This window comes from Takifugu flavidus, chromosome 17 (genome assembly GCF_003711565.1).
Source record: "Takifugu flavidus isolate HTHZ2018 chromosome 17, ASM371156v2, whole genome shotgun sequence".
NCBI classification, from domain to species: domain Eukaryota; kingdom Metazoa; phylum Chordata; class Actinopteri; order Tetraodontiformes; family Tetraodontidae; genus Takifugu; species Takifugu flavidus.
Genome location: NC_079536.1, coordinates 12266333 through 12290207, shown reverse-complemented (window position 1 = coordinate 12290207; position 23875 = coordinate 12266333). Strand labels below are relative to the sequence as shown.

At 50.0% G+C, this 23875-nt stretch overlaps 4 protein-coding genes across 6 annotated transcripts in view; 3 read left to right on the top strand and 1 right to left on the bottom strand.

Annotated features, from left to right (window-relative positions):
• Window positions 1-360: 360 nt before the first annotated feature.
• LOC130513533 (histone H4) lies at window positions 361-920 on the top strand. Its single transcript, XM_057012319.1, has one exon. The coding sequence runs from the start codon at window positions 403-405 to the stop codon at window positions 712-714; it is 312 nt and encodes a 103-aa protein (XP_056868299.1). The 5' UTR covers window positions 361-402; the 3' UTR covers window positions 715-920.
• Window positions 921-2563: 1643 nt separating this feature from the next.
• LOC130513530 (histone H2B 1/2) lies at window positions 2564-3009 on the top strand. The gene has a single exon (XM_057012314.1). It carries the CDS (start codon window positions 2589-2591, stop codon window positions 2961-2963), a length of 375 nt encoding a protein of 124 aa, XP_056868294.1. The 5' UTR covers window positions 2564-2588; the 3' UTR covers window positions 2964-3009.
• A 1395-nt stretch (window positions 3010-4404) lies between these two features.
• LOC130513418 (NEDD4-like E3 ubiquitin-protein ligase WWP1) lies at window positions 4405-14415 on the bottom strand. Of its 3 annotated transcripts, none has more exons than XM_057012144.1 (25): window positions 14256-14415; window positions 12625-12683; window positions 12410-12543; window positions 12110-12248; window positions 11496-11620; window positions 11264-11413; window positions 11000-11066; window positions 10679-10860; window positions 10081-10513; window positions 9880-9975; window positions 9298-9472; window positions 8902-8956; window positions 8708-8792; window positions 8438-8566; window positions 8230-8302; window positions 8022-8093; window positions 7771-7859; window positions 7531-7690; window positions 7296-7429; window positions 6831-6971; window positions 6636-6756; window positions 6394-6498; window positions 6129-6225; window positions 5979-6051; window positions 4405-5858 (listed from the first exon to the last, which is right to left on the bottom strand). In XM_057012144.1, the coding sequence occupies exons 3-25, from the start codon at window positions 12477-12479 to the stop codon at window positions 5759-5761; spliced, it is 2871 nt and encodes a 956-aa protein (XP_056868124.1). In that variant the 5' UTR covers window positions 12480-12543; window positions 12625-12683; window positions 14256-14415; the 3' UTR covers window positions 4405-5758. The 3 variants fall into 3 exon arrangements, with proteins under 3 accessions (XP_056868124.1, XP_056868123.1, XP_056868125.1); XM_057012143.1 differs by having other exon boundaries at window positions 12410-12501; XM_057012145.1 differs by having other exon boundaries at window positions 10081-10510; window positions 12410-12501.
• The window catches only part of LOC130513465 (leukocyte elastase inhibitor-like), a 30804-nt gene continuing 20964 nt past the window's right edge, over window positions 14036-23875 (top strand). The window contains exon 1 of the mRNA XM_057012233.1: window positions 14036-14041. The gene's annotated coding sequence lies outside the window, so the exon portion shown is untranslated. The remainder of the gene's footprint in view (window positions 14042-23875) is intronic.

Sequence of the window (23875 nt, the reverse complement as noted above, 5' to 3'; positions counted from 1 at the left end):
AAAACATTTATATGCCATCTAGCCTCGTTTACCCACCACTGACAGATTGTCACGTGATACTGCAAAGGCTGATGGGATATATTACCAAGTTAGGGCGCTTCAGTGGTACACTACTTTTCACCGTGCACTGTGGGATATACTGAGTGCACTACATAGGGTACAGCGATGCTCACTAAGCATTCAGACACTGAACATTGTCAGACACTGAAGAGCTGAACATTTTAAATAAAGATTAACGAGCAATGTTCCAGGAAACGTGTAGTTCCCGTTTCAGCCAGCAGGGGGCGCACAAAAAGAACCAAAGCGGTCTCCTTGGGTGCTTTCAATCACGTCCTCAGAATTGTGTTAAATAAGAGGCGAGCGCAGCGCTGGAGCCAGTCTGTCTGTAGTCCAACAGCAAGAATGTCTGGAAGAGGAAAGGGAGGAAAAGGTCTCGGTAAAGGAGGCGCCAAGCGGCACCGGAAGGTTCTCCGTGATAACATCCAGGGCATCACCAAACCAGCCATCCGCCGTCTGGCTCGCCGCGGGGGGGTGAAGCGAATCTCTGGGCTGATCTACGAGGAGACCCGCGGTGTGCTGAAGGTGTTCCTGGAGAACGTGATCCGTGACGCCGTCACCTACACCGAGCACGCCAAGAGGAAGACCGTCACCGCCATGGACGTGGTCTATGCTCTGAAGAGGCAGGGACGCACTCTGTACGGCTTCGGCGGTTAAAATGGCTGCTATAGCAACAACCCAAAGGCTCTTTTAAGAGCCCATCACCGTCTGCAAAGAGCTCAGTTCCTGCTTCAGAGGCAGCGACTCGTCAAGCGGGAATAACGTGAACTCGCTCTGAATGTTAATATTTATGCTAATGAGCTTGGAAGAGCTACATGTTGGCGCAACAACAAAATTGTTGAATCCCACTGGTCACGATAGTGACTTTAAAAAAAAAAAGACATTTCTAAGGCTATAAAATGTTACTGAACTATCGATGCATTTATTGAAATAATAAAGGGTCTCAATGAAATATGTGCCGTGTCGCACGTTTACTGTACATTGTCACATGACCAGAGCTGTTTACTTCCTGTTTGCGCCAAGAGAAGAGGATGGTGGCAAGAAAGCTCCCAAATAAAAGGTTAGTAAAATGTTAACACAAAGATAGGACATAGATTTTTGGTACACATCATGTTTAAGTTGTCTAGTGATATATGCATTTGCAATTACTCGACTTTGTTTAATGTGGTCATAGAACTCACAAACATGTCACTGGCAACAATGGTGACCGGTGGGATAACCCATTGTATCTGCATGCTAATGCACATAAGCTAACTGTTCTACCTTGCTTTCTGCTGCTACCTAACTTTGTACCTACAGACAGAGACACCCCAGGAAGACTAGCTAGCTACCAAACTTTCTGTGGTGTTTTCTTTAAGATTTACTTTGAGTCAAGTTCTTGATTTGTTGGATCAAGATGAGTTCCCAGACAAAGCATGCAGCATTGCAATCATCCCTCAAAATGAAAGATGCTGTACTCAGTGATGGTCTGACATGGACTATGAGGGGGAAACGGGTCATTTGCCAGCAAGGCTGTTGAATGCATATGCAAAGTTATGCAAACAGAACATGATTGGAATGATGGCCTCCCCTTCACCACACCCCCTTCCCCTGCCCAACCTCCTTGCCCTGTTCAGCTCCCCCACCTCCTGCCATAACAATGAAGGCCAGCTAGAAGACCCAAGGGCCTCAGCCTACATGTTTACCTTCATGTTCAGTGTGTTCAATGTATACTGCACTAAAAATGAACGTTTTCAAATGAATGTTGCACTAAAGTTACAATGTTGAAATACATTGATTGTTGTTTTTTTGTCTTAACCTCAATATTCATAACGGTGCTCCAAGTATTCATATTGCTAGCTGATAGTATAAGGCTTATATGTAAAATATTCAAACTACAATGAGAGCATTTAGAGGCAATGCTGGAACTTTTAAAAGTGATAATAACTAGCCTTTGATATAAGGATTTTATACACTTGCGCACGCGCGCACACACACACACACAATGGTTGATACAACACAGTATCCCACCGTCACAATTGTGACCGATAATAAAACACACTTTTCCATGAAAATTTCTAAAAATTATGACTGATTGTTTCAAAGGGATACTAATGACACATGATTGGGATATTTTTGTGTCTGGGAAAAATTTGGGATTAAATGGTTAATGCGGTACAACCGGAAGTCATCAATTACACACAAAAACACACATGTCAGACAATAACAGATACAGTGTTTACCACGGTTGACATCAGGACCCCCCCCCCCCACACACACACACACACACACACACACACACTATACGTACACGCACCCGTGCGCGCACCAGTAAAGATGTGGCTGAATAAAGAGGAGCCAGGACAGGAAGTTGTCTCCATCTGTCCCCTGTCGAGGCAGGCTGTGGACAGCAGGAGGCGGAGCTGACGCTGTGACCAGTCACGTGTTCGCGGCTCGGCCAATCACAGGAGGGAGACCACACAGTGGTATTTCCATGAGGCCCATATAAAGAGCGGCTCTGTGGCCGCCCTCCGCTACCGTGGAGAAGCACAATGCCGGAACCAGCCAAGTCCGCGCCCAAGAAGGGCTCCAAGAAAGCCGTGACCAAGACGGCCGGCAAAGGAGGCAAGAAGAAGCGGAGGACCAGGAAGGAGAGCTACGCCATCTACGTGTACAAGGTGCTCAAGCAGGTGCACCCCGACACCGGCATCTCGTCCAAGGCCATGAGCATCATGAACTCGTTCGTCAACGACATCTTCGAGCGCATCGCTTCCGAGGCCTCTCGCCTGGCTCACTACAACAAGCGCTCCACCATCACGTCCAGGGAGATCCAGACCGCTGTCAGGCTGCTGCTGCCCGGGGAGCTGGCCAAGCACGCTGTGTCTGAGGGCACCAAGGCCGTCACCAAGTACACCAGCTCCAAGTAGACCTCTGCTGGCCTCCTACAACCAAAGGCTCTTCTAAGAGCCGCCACATCCTCTGCTGGCTCTACTTCCTCAATAATGAAAGCAATAAATCACAGCAGGACTCAGGCCATTTACATTTAAAAATACTAAACGGTGCCTCTAAATCTGGCCTCTCCAATACTTCCAAGGGGTCTTTCCTCTGTCCCGCTGCTTTAGCTCAGCTCTTTGCTTCAACAGTTCCATTGTGTCCTCTCGGCTGTAACGTAGCGGCTCCATTTAACAGTGGCAGCATGTCCGTTACTTGAGCGCACGCTTCCACAGAAGTTGTGAATGTGTCCCGACTGTAGTTATTTAGCACAGGTGCTACAACAGGGAAGCCCCCTGTGATGTTCACGGGGGGAAGCTCGAGCTCTAAAACATGAGCGTGTTTGGGTCCGTTTGATATTCATACCACCAGGAGAAGAAAAGGTTGGACTTTAGATGGTGGTTATGACAACACTGGCCCATCATACCTCGTCTATAGCCAGAACCAATCTGGCTCAGTCCTGGACTGCTCTCTGGACTCCATTGATGAGGTATATAATTTTTAATTTCTGTGTATAATGGACATAGTAATGTACATAAGAGTCTTTATTTTTTCCTTTTAGTACCGCTCTAACACGTGAATTTCCCCGATGTGGGATCAATAAAGTTTTTATCCTATCCTAAACACAGGCTAGTGAAATTCAGTCTGGTCGAGCACCAAACAAAATCTGGAAATGAGCCGTAAATCATGAGGAGGGACTTAAATTCCCCATGCCAAAATCCACAATGGCTGCTCAACACACAAAAGAATTAAAACTTCTGAGAGGTGTCAAAGACCTCCTAGTAGGCCAGAGACAAAATAGTACCAGCTGCTACTCTAAGAGGGAGATAAAGAAGATTATCAGTGTACAACAGGTGCTGCAGCTACAGTGATGTGGAAGCAACTACAAGCAACCCTGTACAGGGCAGCAACAAGCCTCTGAAACAGTCGGGAAGAGACTAACAAAACCACGACATATTTGAATGAGAGATTTGGTAAAACAGCCTCATGTGAACACAAACTAAACTCTGATTCCAAGAGATGTGGCGCAGCAGTTGTATGTGGTAACGTGTGTAACCATGGTAACCATGCTTGTCAGACCCCGAGCAGCTAAATATGTGTCCAGGTCTTTAGGGCAGAACAAACCAGGAGAGGAGAAGCTAGAAGTTAGTGGTGATAAAACAGCCATGTTACATGGTTCAGTGTTCCAAGGATGGGCCCATGTTGCCATGGATGTTGGGATGGAGCTTAGGGATAGGGACAACATTGTTCCTGTTGATTTTAATATACTCGTTTCTATTTAAACCGGGGGTCACCCGTGTCAGCAGGAAGACGACCTGGCCAAAGCTCATCTGAGGAAATCCAGCTTACACACAAAAACCACACCCAGGGAAGGGATCCGTTTTCCTTTTTATTTCTTTTAGACTCATAAATCCATCTCTCTTCACTGAAATGGGTGAAAGCAGATTAAAAATGGCTCTTCTATACACAAGGTCTCTCCAGTAAGGGGGCATTCTGTACAGTGTGGTTGGTGTTTACAGTGTATCTACACGCGATATGTTACAGTCTGGACGCACTTCCGAAGGCCTAAAGAACAGTCAGCACAGTGAGAAGATCCCTGCTCGCTGATGATGAGCAGACTGGGGAATCAGTTCTGAGGACAGACACACACCTGTCCAGGTGAGGCGCTCCCTCCCAGCCCAAGCGCTCATTTCTGATAAGAACAAAGGCATCACAGATCAAAGGAGTGGCGGCCCTGTGGAATCAATTCTAATACTTATGGACTTTTCGCTATACAATGAATATTCATATACACTTGATTTATCGGTGATTATAGGTTGTTTGTTCAAAAGGAAGCACAAAGTTCTGAAGCTCTGGCTGAATCTGCTCCTTCAGCTCCAGTTTCCCTCACTGGTTTTGTCCCTCCTGGATGTTTCTGACACGGTATTTACACGACTAATAAACTCCAGCAACCACAGATGAAGAGTCCGAAGCTTCTAAAGCAGCTTTCAAAGCCCAAAAAATAAAGGAGAACTTCTGAAGAACCTTCCGAAGCGAATCCTCTTGGTGAATAAGCACCAACAAGAGACAGAAAAACCAGGGGAGCGGGTGAGGACCCAGATGGAAGCGGAGCGCTGTAAGGCTGCTGTGAGCTGCGTCTTCTGAACGACATTTTAAGCAGCTGAACACTTGATATTCAGCTTTCATTTCTACTTTTAATCTGGTACTTTCTTGTCAGGTCGGACGTGAAACGAGTCCCAGGTACATTTGCTGTGTCTGGGGGGGGGTTAGCAGCTAGAAGGAAATATTGTTTAATGTCAAATGTTCCTGAAACTCTGGCTCTTTACCATCATATAGGTCTGATAAAGGGGGAGGAGGCTTCAGGCACCGGACCCCGATATCACCTTTCTGAGCAGCTCTATAGAACTAGAGCTTTAAAAGAAGACTGCGCCTTCACTAGAACATCCTCTCCAATCCACTTCCTGTCTGTTAAAAGGCAGCCAGCTGAGGGGAGGTAAATAAAAAAATACTCATCTGTTTTGGGACAGATTGGCTGAAATGCTTGCATATTTCATGAGGGAGGATCTTGTGTTTCAGGGCTGCGGCAATAAAGATGCAGCAAATTAAGATTTGGTTTTCAAATCACAAAATAGCTTATATACATTGGTGGTTATCTTGTGCAACTTTGTTTAACTTGGCTGAATGACCAGCGATGGGCAGGAGAGAGGTGAACAGAAGTGGACATTTGCTTTTATTCTTGGCCAAATCCTTCCGTTTCCTCGATGGCAAACAGCAGCTTCTCTTTCAGCTGCTCAAAGCTCTTATAAGGAGGCAAATCCAGCCGGTTAAAACTGAAGAACAGAGAGAACAGCGTGAGGACATTTCAGCTTATAAATGAGACTTCAACACGATAAGAGGTTAAGCGCTGCTCTAGTCACGATGATCTGGGTGGGGGGGTCAACAGCACGCACCAGGTGTGGCTCCGAGGAAGCCAGGTGTCCTTCCCCACCTTCTCGATGCAGAACTTCTGAGGCCCGTTACTTCCTGCAGAGTGAAAGGTCCAGAGTGAGATGCATCTGTGTGTGTGTGTGCGTGCGTGTGCACGGGTGTGTGCGTCTGACCCATGAGTTCAGCGAAGCCACCAAGAGGAAGTCGGCAGGTTCCCGTGACGAACTGCATGAGCCGCAGCCTCACCTCGTTGTCCACCTCTTTCACCAGCTGTGGGGGAGTGAGGTCACGCAGACTCAGAACCACTTTACAGCTCACAAACGGATCAGAATAATGACGGCGTGAGAGCCAACGTGCTCCTGCTTCGCCTGAACGGGCGCCACCAGCTGCCCTCTGAACCCCGGCGTCAGCTCGCCGGTACGGGACGACCGACCGTACCTGCCAGAACCAGATGATCTGCTTGCTGTTCCTGGTGTAGTGGCGATACACCGTGTTCCTCTGCCAGTCCTGCAAGTCCACCTCCTGCATGCCGCAGAGCATCACCTGTGCACGCACACACACACACACACACACACACACACACACACACACAGCGAAATACCCCCCTCGTTATTTCAGAGACGCCCTGATCCACGTTAGATATCGATACGACAAAAAGACAGAATCTCCTGGCCGCCCACCTCCAGCTCCTTCTCATCAAAATACTGAAGCCACTGAAGCGGGACCACCTCGTTGAAGCCATCCAGGAAGGCTTTGGTCTGACCTTCGACCCCACGCGAGAACCTCCACTCTGCCATGAGACTGCAGGAAGGATGGATTTCAAACACTCGCTTCCATCTCCACTCAAAGCATCAACCCATGTGTTTGTAGGGAACCTGATATACTCCTCCTTGTTCTCCTCTGTCACCAGGACGTTGGCACCATCGGGTTTGAGGTCGTGGGACGTGATCTTCCCCAGGATCTCCATGTCCACTGAAAAGTACATCTCCAGACCACATTCTTCAATGTTGTTGTCCCTGAGAAGACAGCAGCCGCTAGAGTCCAAAAGCAACTCAAGGGGACGTAGAACTCTAAGCTGTTCTGGAGCCAGCTGGGCCGTCTCTGATGAACGTGGCTTCACGTGAGCTGAGGAGCCCGGTCAGAAACTAAGAAGGCCGGAGTCGTTTACGAGACGTTAGAAACGGGCTCAGAATGAATCTGGCTCCGAGCTGAGGAGGCACCTGCTGGACCGGAGGCGTCTCCGACTCAAAGGAAGCCAATCAAAAGCAGTTGTACTAAAAGCCCGAGAGGTCTCTCCTTCAAAGGTAACTCCAGGCCAAGGGAACCATAAACTGAATTACCTGATCCATATGAGAGAATTGTAGAACTCTGGGTCGATGGACTCCAGGTCTTTGAGGATCAGCTTCTTGTTCAGCATGCGTTTGTAGAAAGGCAGCGAAAAGCCCGTGTCGATGAACTTGCTGTGGAAAAGAGCCTGGAAGACGAGAGGCGGAGAGCATCGGGTGAGATCGCGACCCGCCGGGCACGCGCCGCCACGTGACCCGTGGTGCCCACCTGAGGCTTCTCCAGACTCACCATTGCGATGAAGCGGCCGATGAAGCAGAAGTAGGAGAGGTGGTCGGGGTTGATGGTGGAGGCCGGGTTAATCTGCAGGCAGTAGTTGCTCTTGCCAGCGTACTCGAACAGGCAGTACATGGGGTTCAGCACTTCGTGGGACAACAGGAAGAACCATTCCCTGCAAGGCCACACGAGAGCGGCGTGAGCGGGGGGAATTCCTGCTTACGTTTAGCAGATCCAGCAGGTAGCTTCTATTACCGAGCCAATCCTCCATAGTCCAGACCCTCCTCCCCCCTGAAGATGACGTACAATCTCCTCCTCAGGTCGTACGGCTTCAGGGCCATAATCTGCAGCACCAACACAAGACTGTGAGCTCTTTTTAAAGGGCTCCTGACAGCAGAGGACACTTGGAACCACGTCAAAGTGGATTCAGAGTGGGATCCAAACATGAAAGCTGCAGGATGGTGCCATGCCGAGCACCAATCTGGTGGAACCAGCACAGCTCTCACCTGTTGGAAGGAGTCTTCGAATAATGTCTGCCTGGAGACGGTGATCTTCACATGGCTGGGGAGAGCATTGGACTGAGGAGCACAAGGAACAGCATTATCCCTGCGCCTGCAACCAGCCACACCCCCAACACGTGCACAGAGCGGCTGCTCAGCTGCCCTCTGCAGCCGGGGCCCGGAGCTGTTTGTGCTGGCGTGGGGACAGACTCACCTGGCACAAGTAACGGAAATGTGCAAGCTTCCACCGGAAGCTCCGCTCATAAGCAATCTGGGGGCCTTTAGTCCTAAGACAGAAGAATGGACAGATGAGATCTTTTTCGTTAGATCTTTGAGCGCTTCAGGCTCCGGTCCAGCCGATTCCTCGTCAGGGCTTCGGTGATCACGTGTGCGACGGGTGGGGGACGCAAAAGCGTTCTTACACAGAGGATTTGCCGGTGCGAGGGTCGCTGAAAGTAGTGGTGCGGGTGTTGTGGTCCACGAAGTAGCGAACTCCTTCCCTCGTGTAGCGGATCTCCCACCCTTCGGGAAGAGGATCCTCATTCTGTAGCCTTCACACGAGCACGTGCACAGAAAGATAAACACTCTATTGACATGGAGTCGCACAAAGAAGCTCCTTCTCAGGGCTGAAGAACCACCAGAGGAGCCGTCCGGTCAGAACTGCTCATCAATGAGCCAGTTTCAGAACTCACCCTTGGGTCCGAGGGTCTTCCCACTGCGTCGTTTTAGTGTTGTGGTTCACAAAGTAGACTCTGTCGTTGGAGTCTACGCGCCTCTCTGAGGAGGAGCAGAAGACAGGAGGCTCAGACCCTGCAGGCATCAGCAGTAAACACTGATGGAGACAGGACACGCCCATCCTGACGCGGGACGGCAGCTGTGAACTCACCCCAACCAGGAGGCAGGGGGCCAAGAGGATCATTCTCAGCAGACATCATGGATGCCTGGAACACAGGGATGGATGGATGGGTGTGCACACACACGCACACACACACACACACAGGCATCATTCATCACAGGGTTAATATCTGTTCATTCTACAGGAGTTCAAATGTCTCGTTTTTGCCACCCGAACAACGACTAAAGAAATAATTCCCTGTGCCGATGGAAAAAAGCATTCAGATCCTGACCCAGTCAGCGCCTGTAGCTGTAACTAAACACGATATTTGCAACGCCATATCAACGTTTAAATGTGCCAATGATTTACAGTCGTGCTACAACTACAACAGAAAATAAAGTGAAAGACCCTAAAGAATGAGGCGCTAAAGGAGGGATGCCGTCTTACAGAGTAGAGGTATCTCTGGTTAAACTGGTGCATAGCGCCCTGTAGCTGGCTGCGTTGGCTCTGCCACTGCTCAAAGTTGCGGACTGATTCCATGGTCGGGCGCTGCCACGTGGTGGTGCGGGTGTTGTGGTCCACGTAGTAGATCCGGCCTCGGTCGTCCACTCGCCGCTCCCAACTGATGGGGCGGAAAAAAAGAAAACCCACAAACAAGAATGATTTCATTAAAAAGACTTCCTTCAACAGGGTGTAATGAAACTATTAAAAACCACAAGGATGAGCCTCGAATGGTGATTGAGCTAAGAAATGACTGCGTTTGGAAATGATGTGACACCGGGCACCAGCTCTCTGGTGGGTTTCAGCTGTAATCCACCCAAATATCCCTTAAGCGGTGACAAACAGAATCACCACTAATGTTATGATGACAACTTAACTATGATTATGGCGTGTATCTGCCATTTCATTCCCAGTTTATCCTCCCTCTCTATCGAGCTCTATGGCTACAGGTGACGTTACTGCGTTTCTCCGCCAGGTGGCAGCAGAGTGCGGCATCACGTTCTGGACCAGGGGAAAAGAGACACTGACCCAGGGGGTAGGGGCTGTGGTCTCTCCCAGGTAGTAGTCCTCGTGTTGTGGTCTACATAGTATGTCCTCCCATGTGGGTCTTTTCTCTGCTCCCACCTTCAAGACAAGAACCAAGTATGGCACTTTACACCATTAGTTGCCATCGAATAGTGACCATTAAATTAAAGTGACGTCCAAAACTAGAAGTGCTGGTGTTTTTACCCAGGCGGTAGAGGGTCAGAGGCTCCAGAACTGGGAGCTTGTTGTTGCCTGGGCTTGGCTCCTTCTGTAGGTACAGGGGTGCTGCTGCTACTGCTCTCACAGCCACCTCCTGACGCGTTCACCTCCCCTAACGCAGGGGAGGAAGAGGATGAGGATGAAGAGGCTGGGTTGGTGCCGCTCCCCTGTGCTGATGAGGATGGGGCTTTAAAGGAAGCTGCCCCAGTGGCACCATCAGAAGGCTTAGCAGCAGAAGAGGAGGCTGCAGCTTGTGAGGAGGCTGGAAGGGTTTGAGCTGAGCTGGACGGCGCCGCGTCGGCGTCCGCCACGGACGCGTCCTGACGGCCGTCCGCGCGCTGGTCCTCAGCAGACGTCACGTCATCTGTCGTGGATGTCGGTGCACCCACAGCAGCGTCACAGGACTCCCCGTCAGCTGCTAACACAGAAACGCCGCTGCTCATTCTTCTGAAAAAGCAGCATCTTCTCCAGGAACCAGAACCTGTCCTGCACACTGACGTCCACTGGCCCCTGCTGGTGATGCTGGACACGGAGCCATGGGGACGTCTCAGCGGGTCTGCACACCCGGCCCTGCAGAACTCACCCGTCTTACTGTCGGTGTCGCTGTCAGACGGCTGGTGGGCTGGGCTGGACGTCTCCTCGGCGTCTCCGTTGAGGACGTGACTGAGGGCGGGGCTGCAGGAAGTGGAAGGCACCTGAGCGTCCACACCGTTGGAGGCGGAGCAGGAAGCTGACCTCGGGTGCAGATCTACACCATTGGCTGAGCTGGAGAGGAGAAAAGGACAACTTTTCCAGCTGTAGTGTAGAACAACTGCTGCCTGAGTGTGTGTGTGTGTGTGTGTGGTGTGTGTGTGTGTGTGTGTGTGTGTGTGTGTGTGTGTGTGCTCCACAGTAACTCGTTCACCTGTTGGCAGCCTTTGAAGGAGAAGAGTCTCCATTTTCATGGACGGTGTCACCATTCTGTTGCACTTCTGAAAAGGGTTACACAAAAAGAATGTGTTCAAGGGGGGGCAGGAGGGGCAGAGCTGCCAGACTGGGGGGCATTTAGTCCCTCTTTCCTCGTGCTCCACTCACACCGTCTCCGAAGCAGCCGGTAAGCAGACCGAAGTGGGACCGACTCACAGGCGAGTGTAACAGAAATGGTTAAAGATTAGACAGAAACACTCACTGTTTGCTGCGTTTGCGGCACTGCCGTTAGTCAGTGGGGGGGGGGGCTCCCCGACAGCGGGGCCGTCCAGGTAGACCGTGAGCTCCCCGACAGAGACCAGCGCTCCCTTCTGCTCCGCGCTCAGCTTCAACACCTCTTTCACGTTCTCCACTGCAGAGGCACAAGGAGACGCAGCTTCAACACACACGCCAGAGCGCCACCGTCCCGCCGGGGTCAGACGGCCCAAACGTACGCTTCCTCTCATGCTGCTCCAGGACCCGAGCCAGGTCCAGAGAGGCTTTTCCCAGGAGAGCATCGGCCTTCAGGGTGTGGTGGCTCCACACTTTGAAATCCAACTGTGTGTGACATGTTACATTCCTAGAAATCCAACACACACACACACACACCACACACACACACACAATTAGAAGTTTGGATTTTAAAGAAACAACCAAAAAGCACCGATCTTCGTGTGAAATTCCCTGTCCTGTCTGCACAGATGTGGGAGGCTTTAACGCTGCCTCTGAATCCTGCTGGGAGTGGTGACTTGGTCCACCACGGGTAGACCCACCTCGTGGTGCTGGTGTGTTCAAATGAGATGGAGGAGAGTGGGATGGGGGATGTGGGATGGGGGGGGGCATTCAGCCATCCATCCCAGCATCTCCCTCCCAACAGCCAAATCGTTAAAATGGAGGAGCTGGAGGAGCAGATCACTCAGTGATGGCTACTCCAGCTCAGCATTCTGGACCACACAGACCAGCGGGAGCTAAGCGGGACCACTCAGGACCCGGGAACTCATGAGCGCTGGAAGCAGACACTAGTCTACTACCGTCACCAGACAGAGACGGGGGGGGGGGGGCAGCTTACAGAGTCAGCCTCTCCTCCCACTTTGGGCTGGACGAGCTGTGGGACTTTGCTGTGCGGCGCGACTCTCCCTCCGCCGTCACCTCCACGTACACGGCCGTCCCGAACAGGCTTTTCTTCCTTTTGATTTTGGCACAGGACACTGGAGAACAGAGACGTACAATCAGCTCCCCCGCGTCCACATTTCTGTCCCATAACTGGTGCGAAAACACGTGAGAACGGACAACAGCGACATCGGTCGAGAAAGGCCCGGAAAGGACGTGGAGGCGCTGAGGCCTCCTGTCCAACCGGAACGGGACTCACCCACGGCATGGAGCTGCGACGTCCCTCTGTGGTTCTGGCCCGACTCGGCTCTGGGGGAGGCCGTGGCCATGTCATAAAGCCCAGCGGGAGCCCTTCGCAGGCAGACGCAAGCGTTCCCACGTCACACAGCAAACCCACAAGGAAGAAAGACAGAAGCGTCCGTGAGGACGGCGAGGCGCCGCAGGGTCGTCACCATGGAGACGGGCGGTACTCACAACTGCTGCTGCGTCCTCTAGACCTGCTGGATCGGCACACCGGGGGTCCAACAGATCATCTGGAAAGGAAGAGCGGACAGTTAGACGGCTCGTGGCGGTGAAGCGGAGGGGCTGGAAGTGCCTCAGCAACGGGGACACGTCCCCTGGACCAGCACCGAGCGTCCCAGACCAACGCCAGAGTGGGACACTGCTCACAAGACATTCAGCGTCCATCTTTAACAGAGGCAGGAAGCAGACCTCCGTCCTCCTCTCCTTCCTGTCAGCCCGGTTAGCCACATACACCCAGCATCCCAGTGGAGCCTCCATGCAGCCGTCAACACCCCCCCCCCCCCCAGACTTCCAAACGTGTCCGAGCAGAACAGCCGGAGCATCTTTGAGTCGTGATTATAGGGAAGGAGGAAAAGTCCCGTCTCAAAAGCAACGCTAGCTTCCATGCTACTGGGTTTCCAGCCTGTTCTCAGGTTGGGAATGCTGCACAGCTCTTCCCACCATTTGAAGCCGTCATCCAAAGCAGCAGTCTGACCCGGATCGCTGAACCCTGCAGCCAAGCCGGGGTTGGAAGCTAACCGGGTTAAAGAGTCAGCCTGCATTAAGAACAGGAAGTGTTTTCACTTTCTACACAGCGCTGCGGCAACTTTCTGGGGACTTCCTGTTAGGTGCAGAGCGATTCCAGTCAGTCACAGAAGCTCCGTTGATTAAATGCTGACATTTCCAGCCCGACATCATGTTGATGTCACTCTACATTAGACACCTCGTTTCTTTATTTGAAACCTGATTTGTGGGAAACAGCTTCCGCAGTGTCTCAATTTAAAGAGGACCTTACTGTGATCAATACACATCTTTGTTGGTGTAGTGCAAACCAGATTGTTGTGCAGCGAAATGTCCCTGTTGTGTAGATGAAATATGGTGCAGAAACAGCAGGAAAATCCAAACTACGGGATTTAGACAGTGTATTTTTGGCTTTCCCAAAATGCAGTCAACTTTATTTTCAACTAGTTTGTTCTAATGCAGCTTTGGGGTCAACCTTTGTTGACATGTCAAACGACCAAAAACCTGATGTGATTACTGACCCTTGCTAACTTTAGATAATCATGCTAACGTTAGCCCCTAAAGTAAAAGTAAGTTCGCAGACAAACACTGACTTCTGCGTGATGATCTTCAGACAGTCTGGTTAAAGACGCCGTTTATAAAACCAACACTGACAAAGAAAATTAGACCCCTCGGAACTGTCGCTTGCCTTGGGCTGCTTATCGACATGTAGCTTTAAATATGCTGTGGAAAGAAGCTAAAATGGTTTAGCTCTCAGCTAGCTCGCTAGCTCCGCCAGCAGTTACGCGCATTATTAGCAGATTGTGTCATATCACATGCATAAGCAGAAACAGGCTGCTTGGATCACACTCTTTAGCAAATACTGTTGGTCTACAGCAGGAAAGCTGAGGCTCGATGCGGCCGTGGTGGCTGTCTGTGAGCCGGCAACTACTGACACTCCTGGGCTAAGCTAGCATCCGCTAAGTCGTAGCTGACAGGGCAAAACAGTTCGTTACGCGGTGGAAAACAGATTTATAAAGCCGTCGTTTGACGTCTGGGGTCCTCCGAAATGCTCCAACTACAGCGAGGAGTTTCGTCTTTACCTTGTCCGACGTTTGACTCCTTTCGTCCTGCCCCCGAGTCAGCGACTGTCCAGTGTTTCGGTGGTCGGTGAGCAGGCAGCCGAGGCCCGAGTGAGCTACAGTTGACTGGCCATGTCTGAGGCGCGCCGCCCCGGACACTGCTGCGTAATAACACCGCTATTACACCCCGACAATACTAGTCAGCATTCATAACAACGAAGGTGGTTTTTCGGTGCTTTACTGCAGCAGAGGCTAAAAGGGGAAATAGATAATAATAGGTATATATTTTTTTTTTTAAAGGCCCACAGAGTCGCAGTTTTTCAAGAATGATTAAACAGGAATCAGTAAAAATGGGGATTTTATTTTTTTAAATGTGTGTAGTAATTTAAAAAATAAAGGTAAGAGATGAGGTGGAATCAAATGTTTTTCTGTGTTTAATACAGCAGGAAAGTTGCGGGTGACTCCTGCTTCATGGCCCGACAGCTTGGTCCAACAGCGCCCCCTACCGGTCCAAACAGAACTGCAGGTGCTGGACGCTGTGGACCCCCCGGAGACATCCCATCAGTCCACGCCAGATGGGCTCACGGTCGAAGACAACAGACCATTATAACCTATATTGTGGCCTCAGCCAGAAGGTTCTGGTTCAAACCTCAGGTCCAGCCTCAGCGTCAACCAGGAGGTTTTTAAGCACTTCCTGCTTTTGCTGACCTGCTTTATGGAGATACTGTAGGACTTGTCTCCTGGTCCCCTGGTCCCCTGGTCTCCTAGTCTCCTCGTCTCCTAGTCTCCTGGTCCCCTGGTCCCCTGGTCTCCTAGTCTCCTGGTCTCCTAGTCTCCTGCTCTCCTGGTCCCCTGGTCTCCTGGTCCCCTGGTCCTCTGGTCCCCTCGTCTCCTGGTCCCCTGGTCTCCTGCTCTCCTGGTCCCCTGGTCTCCTGGTCCCCTGGTCCTCTGGTCTCCTGGTCCCCTGGTCCCCTGGTCTCCTAGTCTCCTGGTCTCCTGGTCTCCTGCTCTCCTGGTCCCCTGGTCTCCTGCTCTCCTGGTCCCCTGGTCTCCTGGTCTCCTGGTCCCCTGGTCTCCTGGTCCCCTGGTCCCCTGGTCTCCTGGTCTCCTGCTCTCCTGGTCCCCTGGTCTCCTGGTCTCCTGGTGCTGGATTCCACCTGGCATTGCTCAAAGCTTGAATGCTAAGAGTCTTCAAGCTTTTGGACGATGGGGGGACGATGACTTCAGCTCAGGGGACGCGAGTGTGGACCTCAGCAGACCTGCTGTGATGGTTCCAGGGAACAACCAAACAAGTGCTTCATGAAGGCAACAATTCCCAGTCCCAGACCTCCTTTAGAAGATAGGCCGGGGTCAAAGACGCTGCTGAAGAATGCGAGACAGGACACACAAGTGGACACGCTTGTACACTGGGACACAGACTGACAGGAATTGGGTCCTCAAAAGCCTGGAAAAGATGGAGAAACGGTACATTGACTGGAGCAACTCTGGAGAAATCCCAAACATCTGCAGGGAGGAGGAGGCAAGGACCGAGACAAGGACAGAGTTGGACATGTTTTCCAAAGGATGTCCACTAGGCAGCAGTGAAAGCCTCCTCGGGGGTCAGGTCCAGAACCGGCTGATGGTTGCATGAAGCTTCTGAGCTTTAGGCCTTGAAGTTTGAACCGCTGTAGCGGTGAAAACAGGAATAAGGGACAGACCTGGGATCAACTGACGCTCAACTGACAGGAATTTAATTGAATTGGAATTGAATCAGGTTTATTGCCATTGTTCATGTAATACACAGTTTTACACAAACTAGGAATTTGTCTTGGTGTGACGCTGCGACATTCAACATAAAGAAGACCACACTAGAATAAGATAAATAAAATAAGATAAAATAAGACATATATACAGTGTATACAGAAATGGTAAGAAATAGTGCAGGTCCATGAGGAGTAATGTGATGTATTGTTCGTGAGTCCGACTGGCTGCTGTACATGGTGCTTAAGTGATAAGTCACTTGGTGTTCAGCAGCCTGATGGCAGAGGGGAAGAAGCTGTTAGTGTAGCGGGAGGTTCTGGTCCGAATGGACCGTAGTCTCCTGCCTGAGGGGAGGGGGAAAACAGTCCGTGACCAGGGTGGGAAGGGTCGGCCGTGATCCGACCTGCACACCTCCGGGTCCTGGAGATATACAGGTCCTGGATGGATGGAAGCCTGCAGCCTGCTCCCAGGAGCCGAGCAGCTTCTTTTCTGGTGCCGAACACTCAAGACTAAGGGTGTAAGTTTGACGTCCTTGTCTCAGTCCCCCAGAGGAAGAACCAGAACCAGAACCAGCCGTTACTTCAAGAGGGAACATTTATTGGCAAACAATGACAACTTGATTATAAAGTAAAAAGAAAATGATTAGTCAAGCTAGGCTATGCAACAACAGATTCCATGGATTTACATCGTAGGCGTAAGTGTGTTAAAACAAACATCAACATCACCAGTAACGGCAGGTCAGATTAAAACGGGACTCGAACCCGTAGCACAGCTCACGCTAGCTTGTATCTCCGTCACAGTGGTCCAGCTAGTTTTTATGAGGCCTGAACTCAAAAGAGAAGCTTCTGAAGTGTGCTGGCGTGATGGGGTCGTTCAGAGTGACGGGAAGACCGAGGTTGGACCCAGTCTGCTGTCCACTGTCTCTGGTTTAGTGTCCTTGGTTGAACCTGCGGCAGAAGCAGATGGCGTTGAAGAAGCGGCAGTGGCACAAGGCTTGAGGGTGGCAGCAGCCGAACTGGGGCACGCAGCTCTGCGTGAGCTGGGAGCAGCTGGCCTCTGCCGGGCTGTCGTCCACTTTGACCGTCGGGGAGGGCGGAGGGACGCTGGGAGGAGCGGCTCGCTCTCTGGGCGTCTGCGGGGCAAAAAGGGCAGGAAGAAGGTTTCATGTGTTTACGGAATCAGCTCAAGGAGGGAGGACGGACAGACACATCGTGTTCCAGTCCTAAAGTAACGGGAGGGTGTAAATGTAGCCGTTTATTTAGCCACGTTATTAAAACCAAGAGTTGGACAGCAGGACAGAGCTCCTGGGAGTCCCCCTCAACTTCAGTCACTCTTCCTGGAGGGGTCGTTAAAGCAGATGCTCGGGAACTGGAAAAACAACTCCAACCTAGTTGTTAAACCTGCACCAACCTGCATCAGCACCCGATGGCGTTCGTACAGTTTTCTCCGTGCAAACAGCGGCCTGTTTCTGCCTGGAGACCAAAAGCCTGTCGACACATTGGAACATATCACACACAGCACAGCAACAATGCACGTTAACGTCAGTCCCACTGTCAGAAACAGTTACGACACAATGCGACGGCTTCAGGAACATTTAGAAATCACTTCATTAACGTCAATATTGTTAAATATGTGCTTTAGTAAAAGTAAAAACTAAAAGTCACCATCTTTATGAATTCATTCCATTTGGTGATTTAGTGAACTGATGACAGTTAGGCTGATATTTCCCATCATACTGCTGCTGCTGTAGCTGCTGCTGTAGCTGCTGCTGTAGCTGCTGTAGCTGCTGTAGCTGCTGCTGCTGTAGCTGCTGCTGTAGCTGCTGCTGCTGTAGCTGCTGCTGTAGCTGCTGCTGTAGCTGCTGCTGTAGCTGCTGCTGCTGTGCTGCTGCTGCTGTAGCTGCTGCTGCTGCTGCTGTAGCTGCTGCTGTAGCTGCTGCTGCTGTAGCTGCTGTAGCTGCTGCTGTAGCTGCTGTAGCTGCTGCTGCTGTAGCTGCTGCTGTAGCTGCTGTAGCTGCTGCTGCTGTAGCTGCTGCTGTAGCTGCTGCTGCTGTAGCTGCTGCTGTAGCTGCTGCTGCTGCTGCTGCTGTAGCTGCTGCTGCTGTAGCTGCTGCTGCTGTAGCTGCTGCTGCTGTAGCTGCTACTGTAGCTGCTGCTGCTGTAGCTGCTGTAGCTGCTGCTGCTGTAGCTGCTGCTGCTGCTGTAGCTGCTGCTGCTGCTACTGTAGCTGCTGCTGCTGCTGCTGTAGCTGTAGCTGCTGCTGCTGCTGCTGTGGCTGCTGCTGCTGTAGCTGTACAGCAGCTGTACAGCAGCAGCAGCTACAGCTACAGCAGCAGCAGCAGCTACAGCAGCAGCAGCTACAGCAGCTACAGCAGCTACAGCAGCAGCTACAGCAGCAGCAGCAGCAGCTACAGCAGCTACAGCAGCTACAGCAGCAGCAGCAGCAGCAGCAGCAGCAGCAGCAGCAGCAGCTACAGCAGCTACAGCAGCAGCTACAGCAGCAGCAGCAGCTACAGCAGCAGCAGGCCGTGGTGGGTTAGGAGGCAGCACAGGTGACGGGGGCAGCGTGGAACCAAAGGCTGGTTACAGTAAGTTTGATTGTTGTGATTATGATTCTTGTCTCTGACTGTGGTTTTAGGGATCCCACGAACCAAACCTGGCTTTGTCGTGGATCCCTCTGGTATTCTGAAAGAACAAAAAGTCGGAACATTCCGAGGTTGAACACATCAGAAAGAGCTGCCGGCTGCTACTTGGAAAAGACTGCAAGTCCCTACAGAGCAGAGTAACTAAAATTGAAAAAGCTATGAGTGAAATTTGAGTATTTAGGTTTGAGTGACAGCAAAGAAACAGTCCAGTGATGCAATGGAGGTAAAGGTGTTGATGCAGAGACATCAAAGGAGCTGCACTCACAACAGCTTCCTCCATTACATTGATTTGCCTGTGATCAACAACATGATCTGCTCAGGAAACTGACGCCACCTTAAATGTGAACCACCTAAACAGCCACCGAGATCAAAGAAACCGAAAGATGCAAGCGGCAAGATCAAAGAAACCGAAAGATGCAAGCGGCAAGTGAAGCAGTCTTCCAGAAGAGTTGTTGTCCATCCATCCATCCATCCATCCATCCATCCATCCATCCATCCATCCATCCATCACCCATCCATCCATCCATCCATCCATCCATCCACCCATCCATCCATCCATCATCCATCCATCCATCCATCCACCCATCCATCCATCCATCCATCCATCCATCCACCCATCATCCATCCATCCATCCATCCGCCCATCCATCCATCCACCATCCACCCATCCATCCATCCATCCACCCATCCATCCATCCATCATCCATCCATCCACCACCCATCCATCCAGCCAGCCACCCACCCATCCACCCATCCAACCATCCATCCATCCACCATCCATCCATCCACCCATCCATCATCCATCCATCATCCATCCATCCATCCATCCACCATCCATCCATCCACCCATCCATCCATCCATCATCCACCCATCCATCCATCCATCCACCCATCCACTGATTGACCGCTGCATGGATCCGGCTGCTCCCCGCACTCACCTGCATTCTGCTGGAGAAGAGTCCTGCTGCCCGTCACGCTGCTCCGGGGCTTTTTCGCGTCGTCGCGCCTGAACAGTCCCGCGGTGACAAAAGCCACGTGCAGAAAGAAAAGACCCAAGAACAGCAACTTCATGCTGCCTGCAACTCGCGACCAACTCACGCGAAAAGGCTGGATGCAACAGCGGAGCTGCAGTGGTCTCGGAGCTGCAGCTGAAGTTTGCCTCCACGGTCTCTCTCACCTCATTTAAGAAGCAGGAATTATCCTCACACGCACGCAACACACCCCTTTTTATCCGTGCAGTGGGGCGACGCGCACGTTTTACCACGGAGACAGATGCATTCTGTTAAGAGACATTATGTTGTTTATTGTACTGAGTTGTGATGTGTAATTTTCAGTTATAGTTTTGTTGACTAGGAACTGACATTGTCATCTGATTATTGAATTTTGGTCACGCCCATGTTGAGCTTGTCCTCTTGTTCCGTTCCCGATGATCTCACAGGAAGACGTGTATGTTCTTGTCAGTCTCAAATAAATATTTCCGGTTGGGTAAAAAAAGGGGTGCTGTCTCATCCTTTCATCATACCTAACCCTTCCCTTCCCTTTCCTACTCTTCTCTACCCCATCTTACTCTACCCTACGCTATCATACCCCACTCTACTGTAGCATAACCAACACTACTCTACCAACCCTACCAGACACTACCCTAATCTAGACTATCAATCAATCAATCAATCAATCAATCAATCAATCACTCAATTAGTCAAGATGTACAGATCATGTACATTACTACCTTACTCTACCAGACTCTACCCTAACCTAGACTACCCTGTGTATCCTTCATAATTGACAAGTTTCTTAATGAAACTCTTACATCACACAGTCTTCAATACCTTATTGAAGCAGTTCTTCCTGAACCTTCACATGTCTGCAGCATGTTGCTCCACCTAACAGACCTCATGGCTTCAAGCCTCCAGGGTTTTTGTGCATATGTCAGACATGGGGCCCCAAGAAGAGTTATTTTGACTCAGATTTAGATAATTGCACTCAGCAGACTTTCCATTTAGACTTTTGTGGAGCTTGTTTACAATAATATCAGCACTGGCTTCTAATTTTATTTCATCAAGAAACATCTCCAAGAATAGGTTAAATACAGTTTGGAGATAGTAATAAAGTGGTGGAAGTATTAAATGTGTTTTGAAGTTACATACAACTGAAATATTTTATGTACTCCCCCGGCCCCCAAGGGCTAGAGGGGTTTATTTATGTTTATTACTCCTAAAGTCTAAGCATGGATTCCAGATGTCATTGGCCAGTATAATGAACACATCAGTGAACTCAACAAAACAGTAAAACACAAATAGGAAAGGTTGAGCTGCTCCTTGTTTTGTTCGTACATGTATTACTTGGACGCTTAATGTTCCAAAGCATTGGAAATGCATGCACCTTAACGACACGCTGGATCTGTACGGTTTAGGATGGAGTCCGCCCTCCTACGTCAGATGAGAAGGCCTCTGTGACAAATCATCCCAAAGGTGTTTTAGAGGCGGGAGGTTTGGACTCTCTGCAGGCCAGTCGATTTGCTCCGTCTCATCTGTGTCTTTATGGACCTCCTGTTGAGCAGTGGCGTACGGTCCTGTTAAAGTAGGAAGCAGCCAACTCAACACCTCCCTCAAAGTTGGGGCATTGTTCATAAAGTCTTGGTATAGCACAGCGTTAAACATTCCTTTCACTGCAACTAAGGGGCCAAGCAGGACCCCTAAACAAGGTGTTGTTCCCTGAATCCAGTGGTGCCCTGTTATACACCATCGCTGTTATACACCAGACCCTTCAGATTGCACTTGGTCACATGACATACGGCTGCTCAGCCATGGAAACCCAGCGCATGAACATTTAGAATCTGTCCTGATGTTTCTGACAAAACCGTGCCTGTCATTGCAATCAAACCACCTGTGTGTCACTTCCTTCCAGCTTCTTTCACACACACACACACACACACACACACACACACACACACACACACACACACACACACACACAGAGGGAGAAAGAGAGCAGGAAAAGGAGAGAGGATAGGAGGGAAAACAGAAAGAGAGAGGAAAGGTTGGGTGAGGGGGAAAAAGGAAACATGGAGAGAACAAGAGGGAGGGAGGGAGCGGAAAGAGAAAAATAAAGGAGAGGGGGTGGACAGCAAACGCCCCAACAGTCGATGTTTGTCTGGACACGTCTCTACAAGTGAAACACAGAGGATGAACGTCCATTTGGGCCACCACACAAAATACCCTCGGGTTACCAATTTTAACTACCTTCTGACAGGACTAGTCACCACGGCCAGGGTGACTACCACAGACACAACACCGACGCAACACCAGGAAGTCAGTTTCAGTTTGGGGAAATGCAGGTGGGGGTGCGGGTGCTTCTTCTTTTGCTTTGGTGACCAACTTAAAGGTGTAATACCGCCACCGGGACTCACACTTGTGAGTCTGACAGAGGCCTTTTTGATAGCATCCTAGGGCGGGTACAGGTGCTCCAGAGGTGGCCTCGTCCTTATTTGGAAATGCAAACAGGAAGTGGGCAGCTGGGGACTGACCCGGCAGGTAAAAATAATACAGGGGTCTTTGAACATACCACAGGTACACAGACAGCGCCCCCTCTGGCCACAGAGGTAACTGACTTTTAAATGACAATCTCCAGCAAGAAAATGGCTCCTGTTGTTCACGTTGAAAGGTTTGTCATCGTCTCAGCTGTTTTTAGCCAGGCCACAGTGCTTAACTACGGTCCAGAGTTAAAGTCCAGCTCTTTACTGCTGACTCAGCAGCTTGGAATAACGCGTAACCCAAGGGAACGTACGCACCACACAGGTGAATTTCACAAGGCCTTACAATCCCAGATAAAATGAGTATTTTGTTTCGATGCACCAAGTTCTAAGAAAGTAGAAAGTTCCCCAACTGTTGTGGTTTCTTTCAGACTATTTTAAAGGCTATACAGAAGAACTGGTGTATATCCTCATTGGTGTTCCCAAGCTGTCCTGCTGGTTGTCCAAAGGTCAGAGTTTAATCTAGTTCTCTCATATTTCTACCATTTTCTCCATATTTGTTAGCTAGCTTGTGGAGTGATAAAGCACATACCATCTGGTTGTAGTATACAGTTGGGTGGGGACTGACACTATGATTTATTCCTTTCATTCCAGCTCTCATCTGACAAGAGTCGTTATGTCCATTACAACTCTCATGGGTTCGGTCTAAAGTTCCTTGGGGTCCTTTCATATGTTTTACAGGTCAATTTTTTCCACTTCTTTACAACCCACAGCCCCGCCAGATTTGAGACCAACTATCCTACAGCGCACGTTGAAGGCTTCTCTCTCATCCTTGATGGTGCTGTTGCACCTGGAACTCTTTAGTGAGCTCTTCTCAGGCCATTTTATGGTAAAGGCAAAGCCTCTTTTTCGAGTTTGTAGGGCTGATTTTATAGCTACGCAGTTGTTTTGCTCAGTGACTTAGATGCTCCGGTCTTAGCTAAACCTTGTTTAAGAACATGTAAATGCTGAGCTGTCATCCAAAATAAGCCCAAATTAAAGGCAAATGAGTGATGTGCTGCTGCTTCACCCCTAATTATAGGATGGAGGAGCATACAACATACAACAGTAAAGCACAATCGATCACTGCTAATGCTAACTAGCAGGGTTTGACCCTGATCAACCCCTGGGGTGAATTTGGAACGTTGAGGTCAAGGTGAACCATTTGAGGTCACGCTGCAGAAATTGTGAGAATGAGGAAGGGGCAGAAGCAGAGCCATTAAACTTTTGAGTGGCTTTGGTTGGTTGGAGGGGCAGATGCCAGGATGTGTTTATGCTGGGATGGTGCGGAGCTGGAAGATTACTCCTTCATTCTTCTAGGCTTAGGGTCCTAAGAGAGGACATGTTGTGCTGGCATTAAAATGTTACAAACCAAAATTTTAAATACACCTAGAGGACAGACCACAGCTTTTATTATATTTCTGGCAGAGATTTAATAATTCTTTTAGGAATTTCAAGTTTTACTCATTAAACAGTTTTAGTTGGGCTGCTGCTGTGGCTCTGACCTGTTATTAAAGCTTTTTTTTTGTAGACCACTGACCTAATTACTCCTTCATTAATATCTGTATGAGAAAAGCCTGTAAAAAGTACAAACCTTGTAACGTTTTTACTGCTCAAACTAATGTTCTTGACAAAACGTTCCATTGTTTTAATCATATTTGGGGTTTTTAAAGAGTTTTAGCTTGGGAGAGACAACAAAATAAAGCTGTGCAGGCATATTTGGTCAGTTTGAAGCTACACACTTAA

Excerpts from the sequence above, each read along its gene's own strand:
- LOC130513533 (XM_057012319.1), top strand. The coding sequence starts at position 403 with ATGTCTGGAAGAGGAAAGGGAGGAAAAGGTCTCGGTAAAGGAGGCGCC.
- LOC130513530 (XM_057012314.1), top strand. The coding sequence starts at position 2,589 with ATGCCGGAACCAGCCAAGTCCGCGCCCAAGAAGGGCTCCAAGAAAGCC.
- LOC130513418 (XM_057012144.1), bottom strand. The coding sequence starts at position 12,479 with ATGGCCACGGCCTCCCCCAGAGCCGAGTCGGGCCAGAACCACAGAGGG. Across the intron at positions 7,430-7,530 it reads TCGGCCGCTTCATCGCAATG|GCTCTTTTCCACAGCAAGTT; the intron begins GTGAGTCTGGAG and ends CTCGTCTTCCAG. Across the intron at positions 6,972-7,295 it reads AATTCTCTCATATGGATCAG|GGACAACAACATTGAAGAAT; the intron begins GTAATTCAGTTT and ends CTGTCTTCTCAG.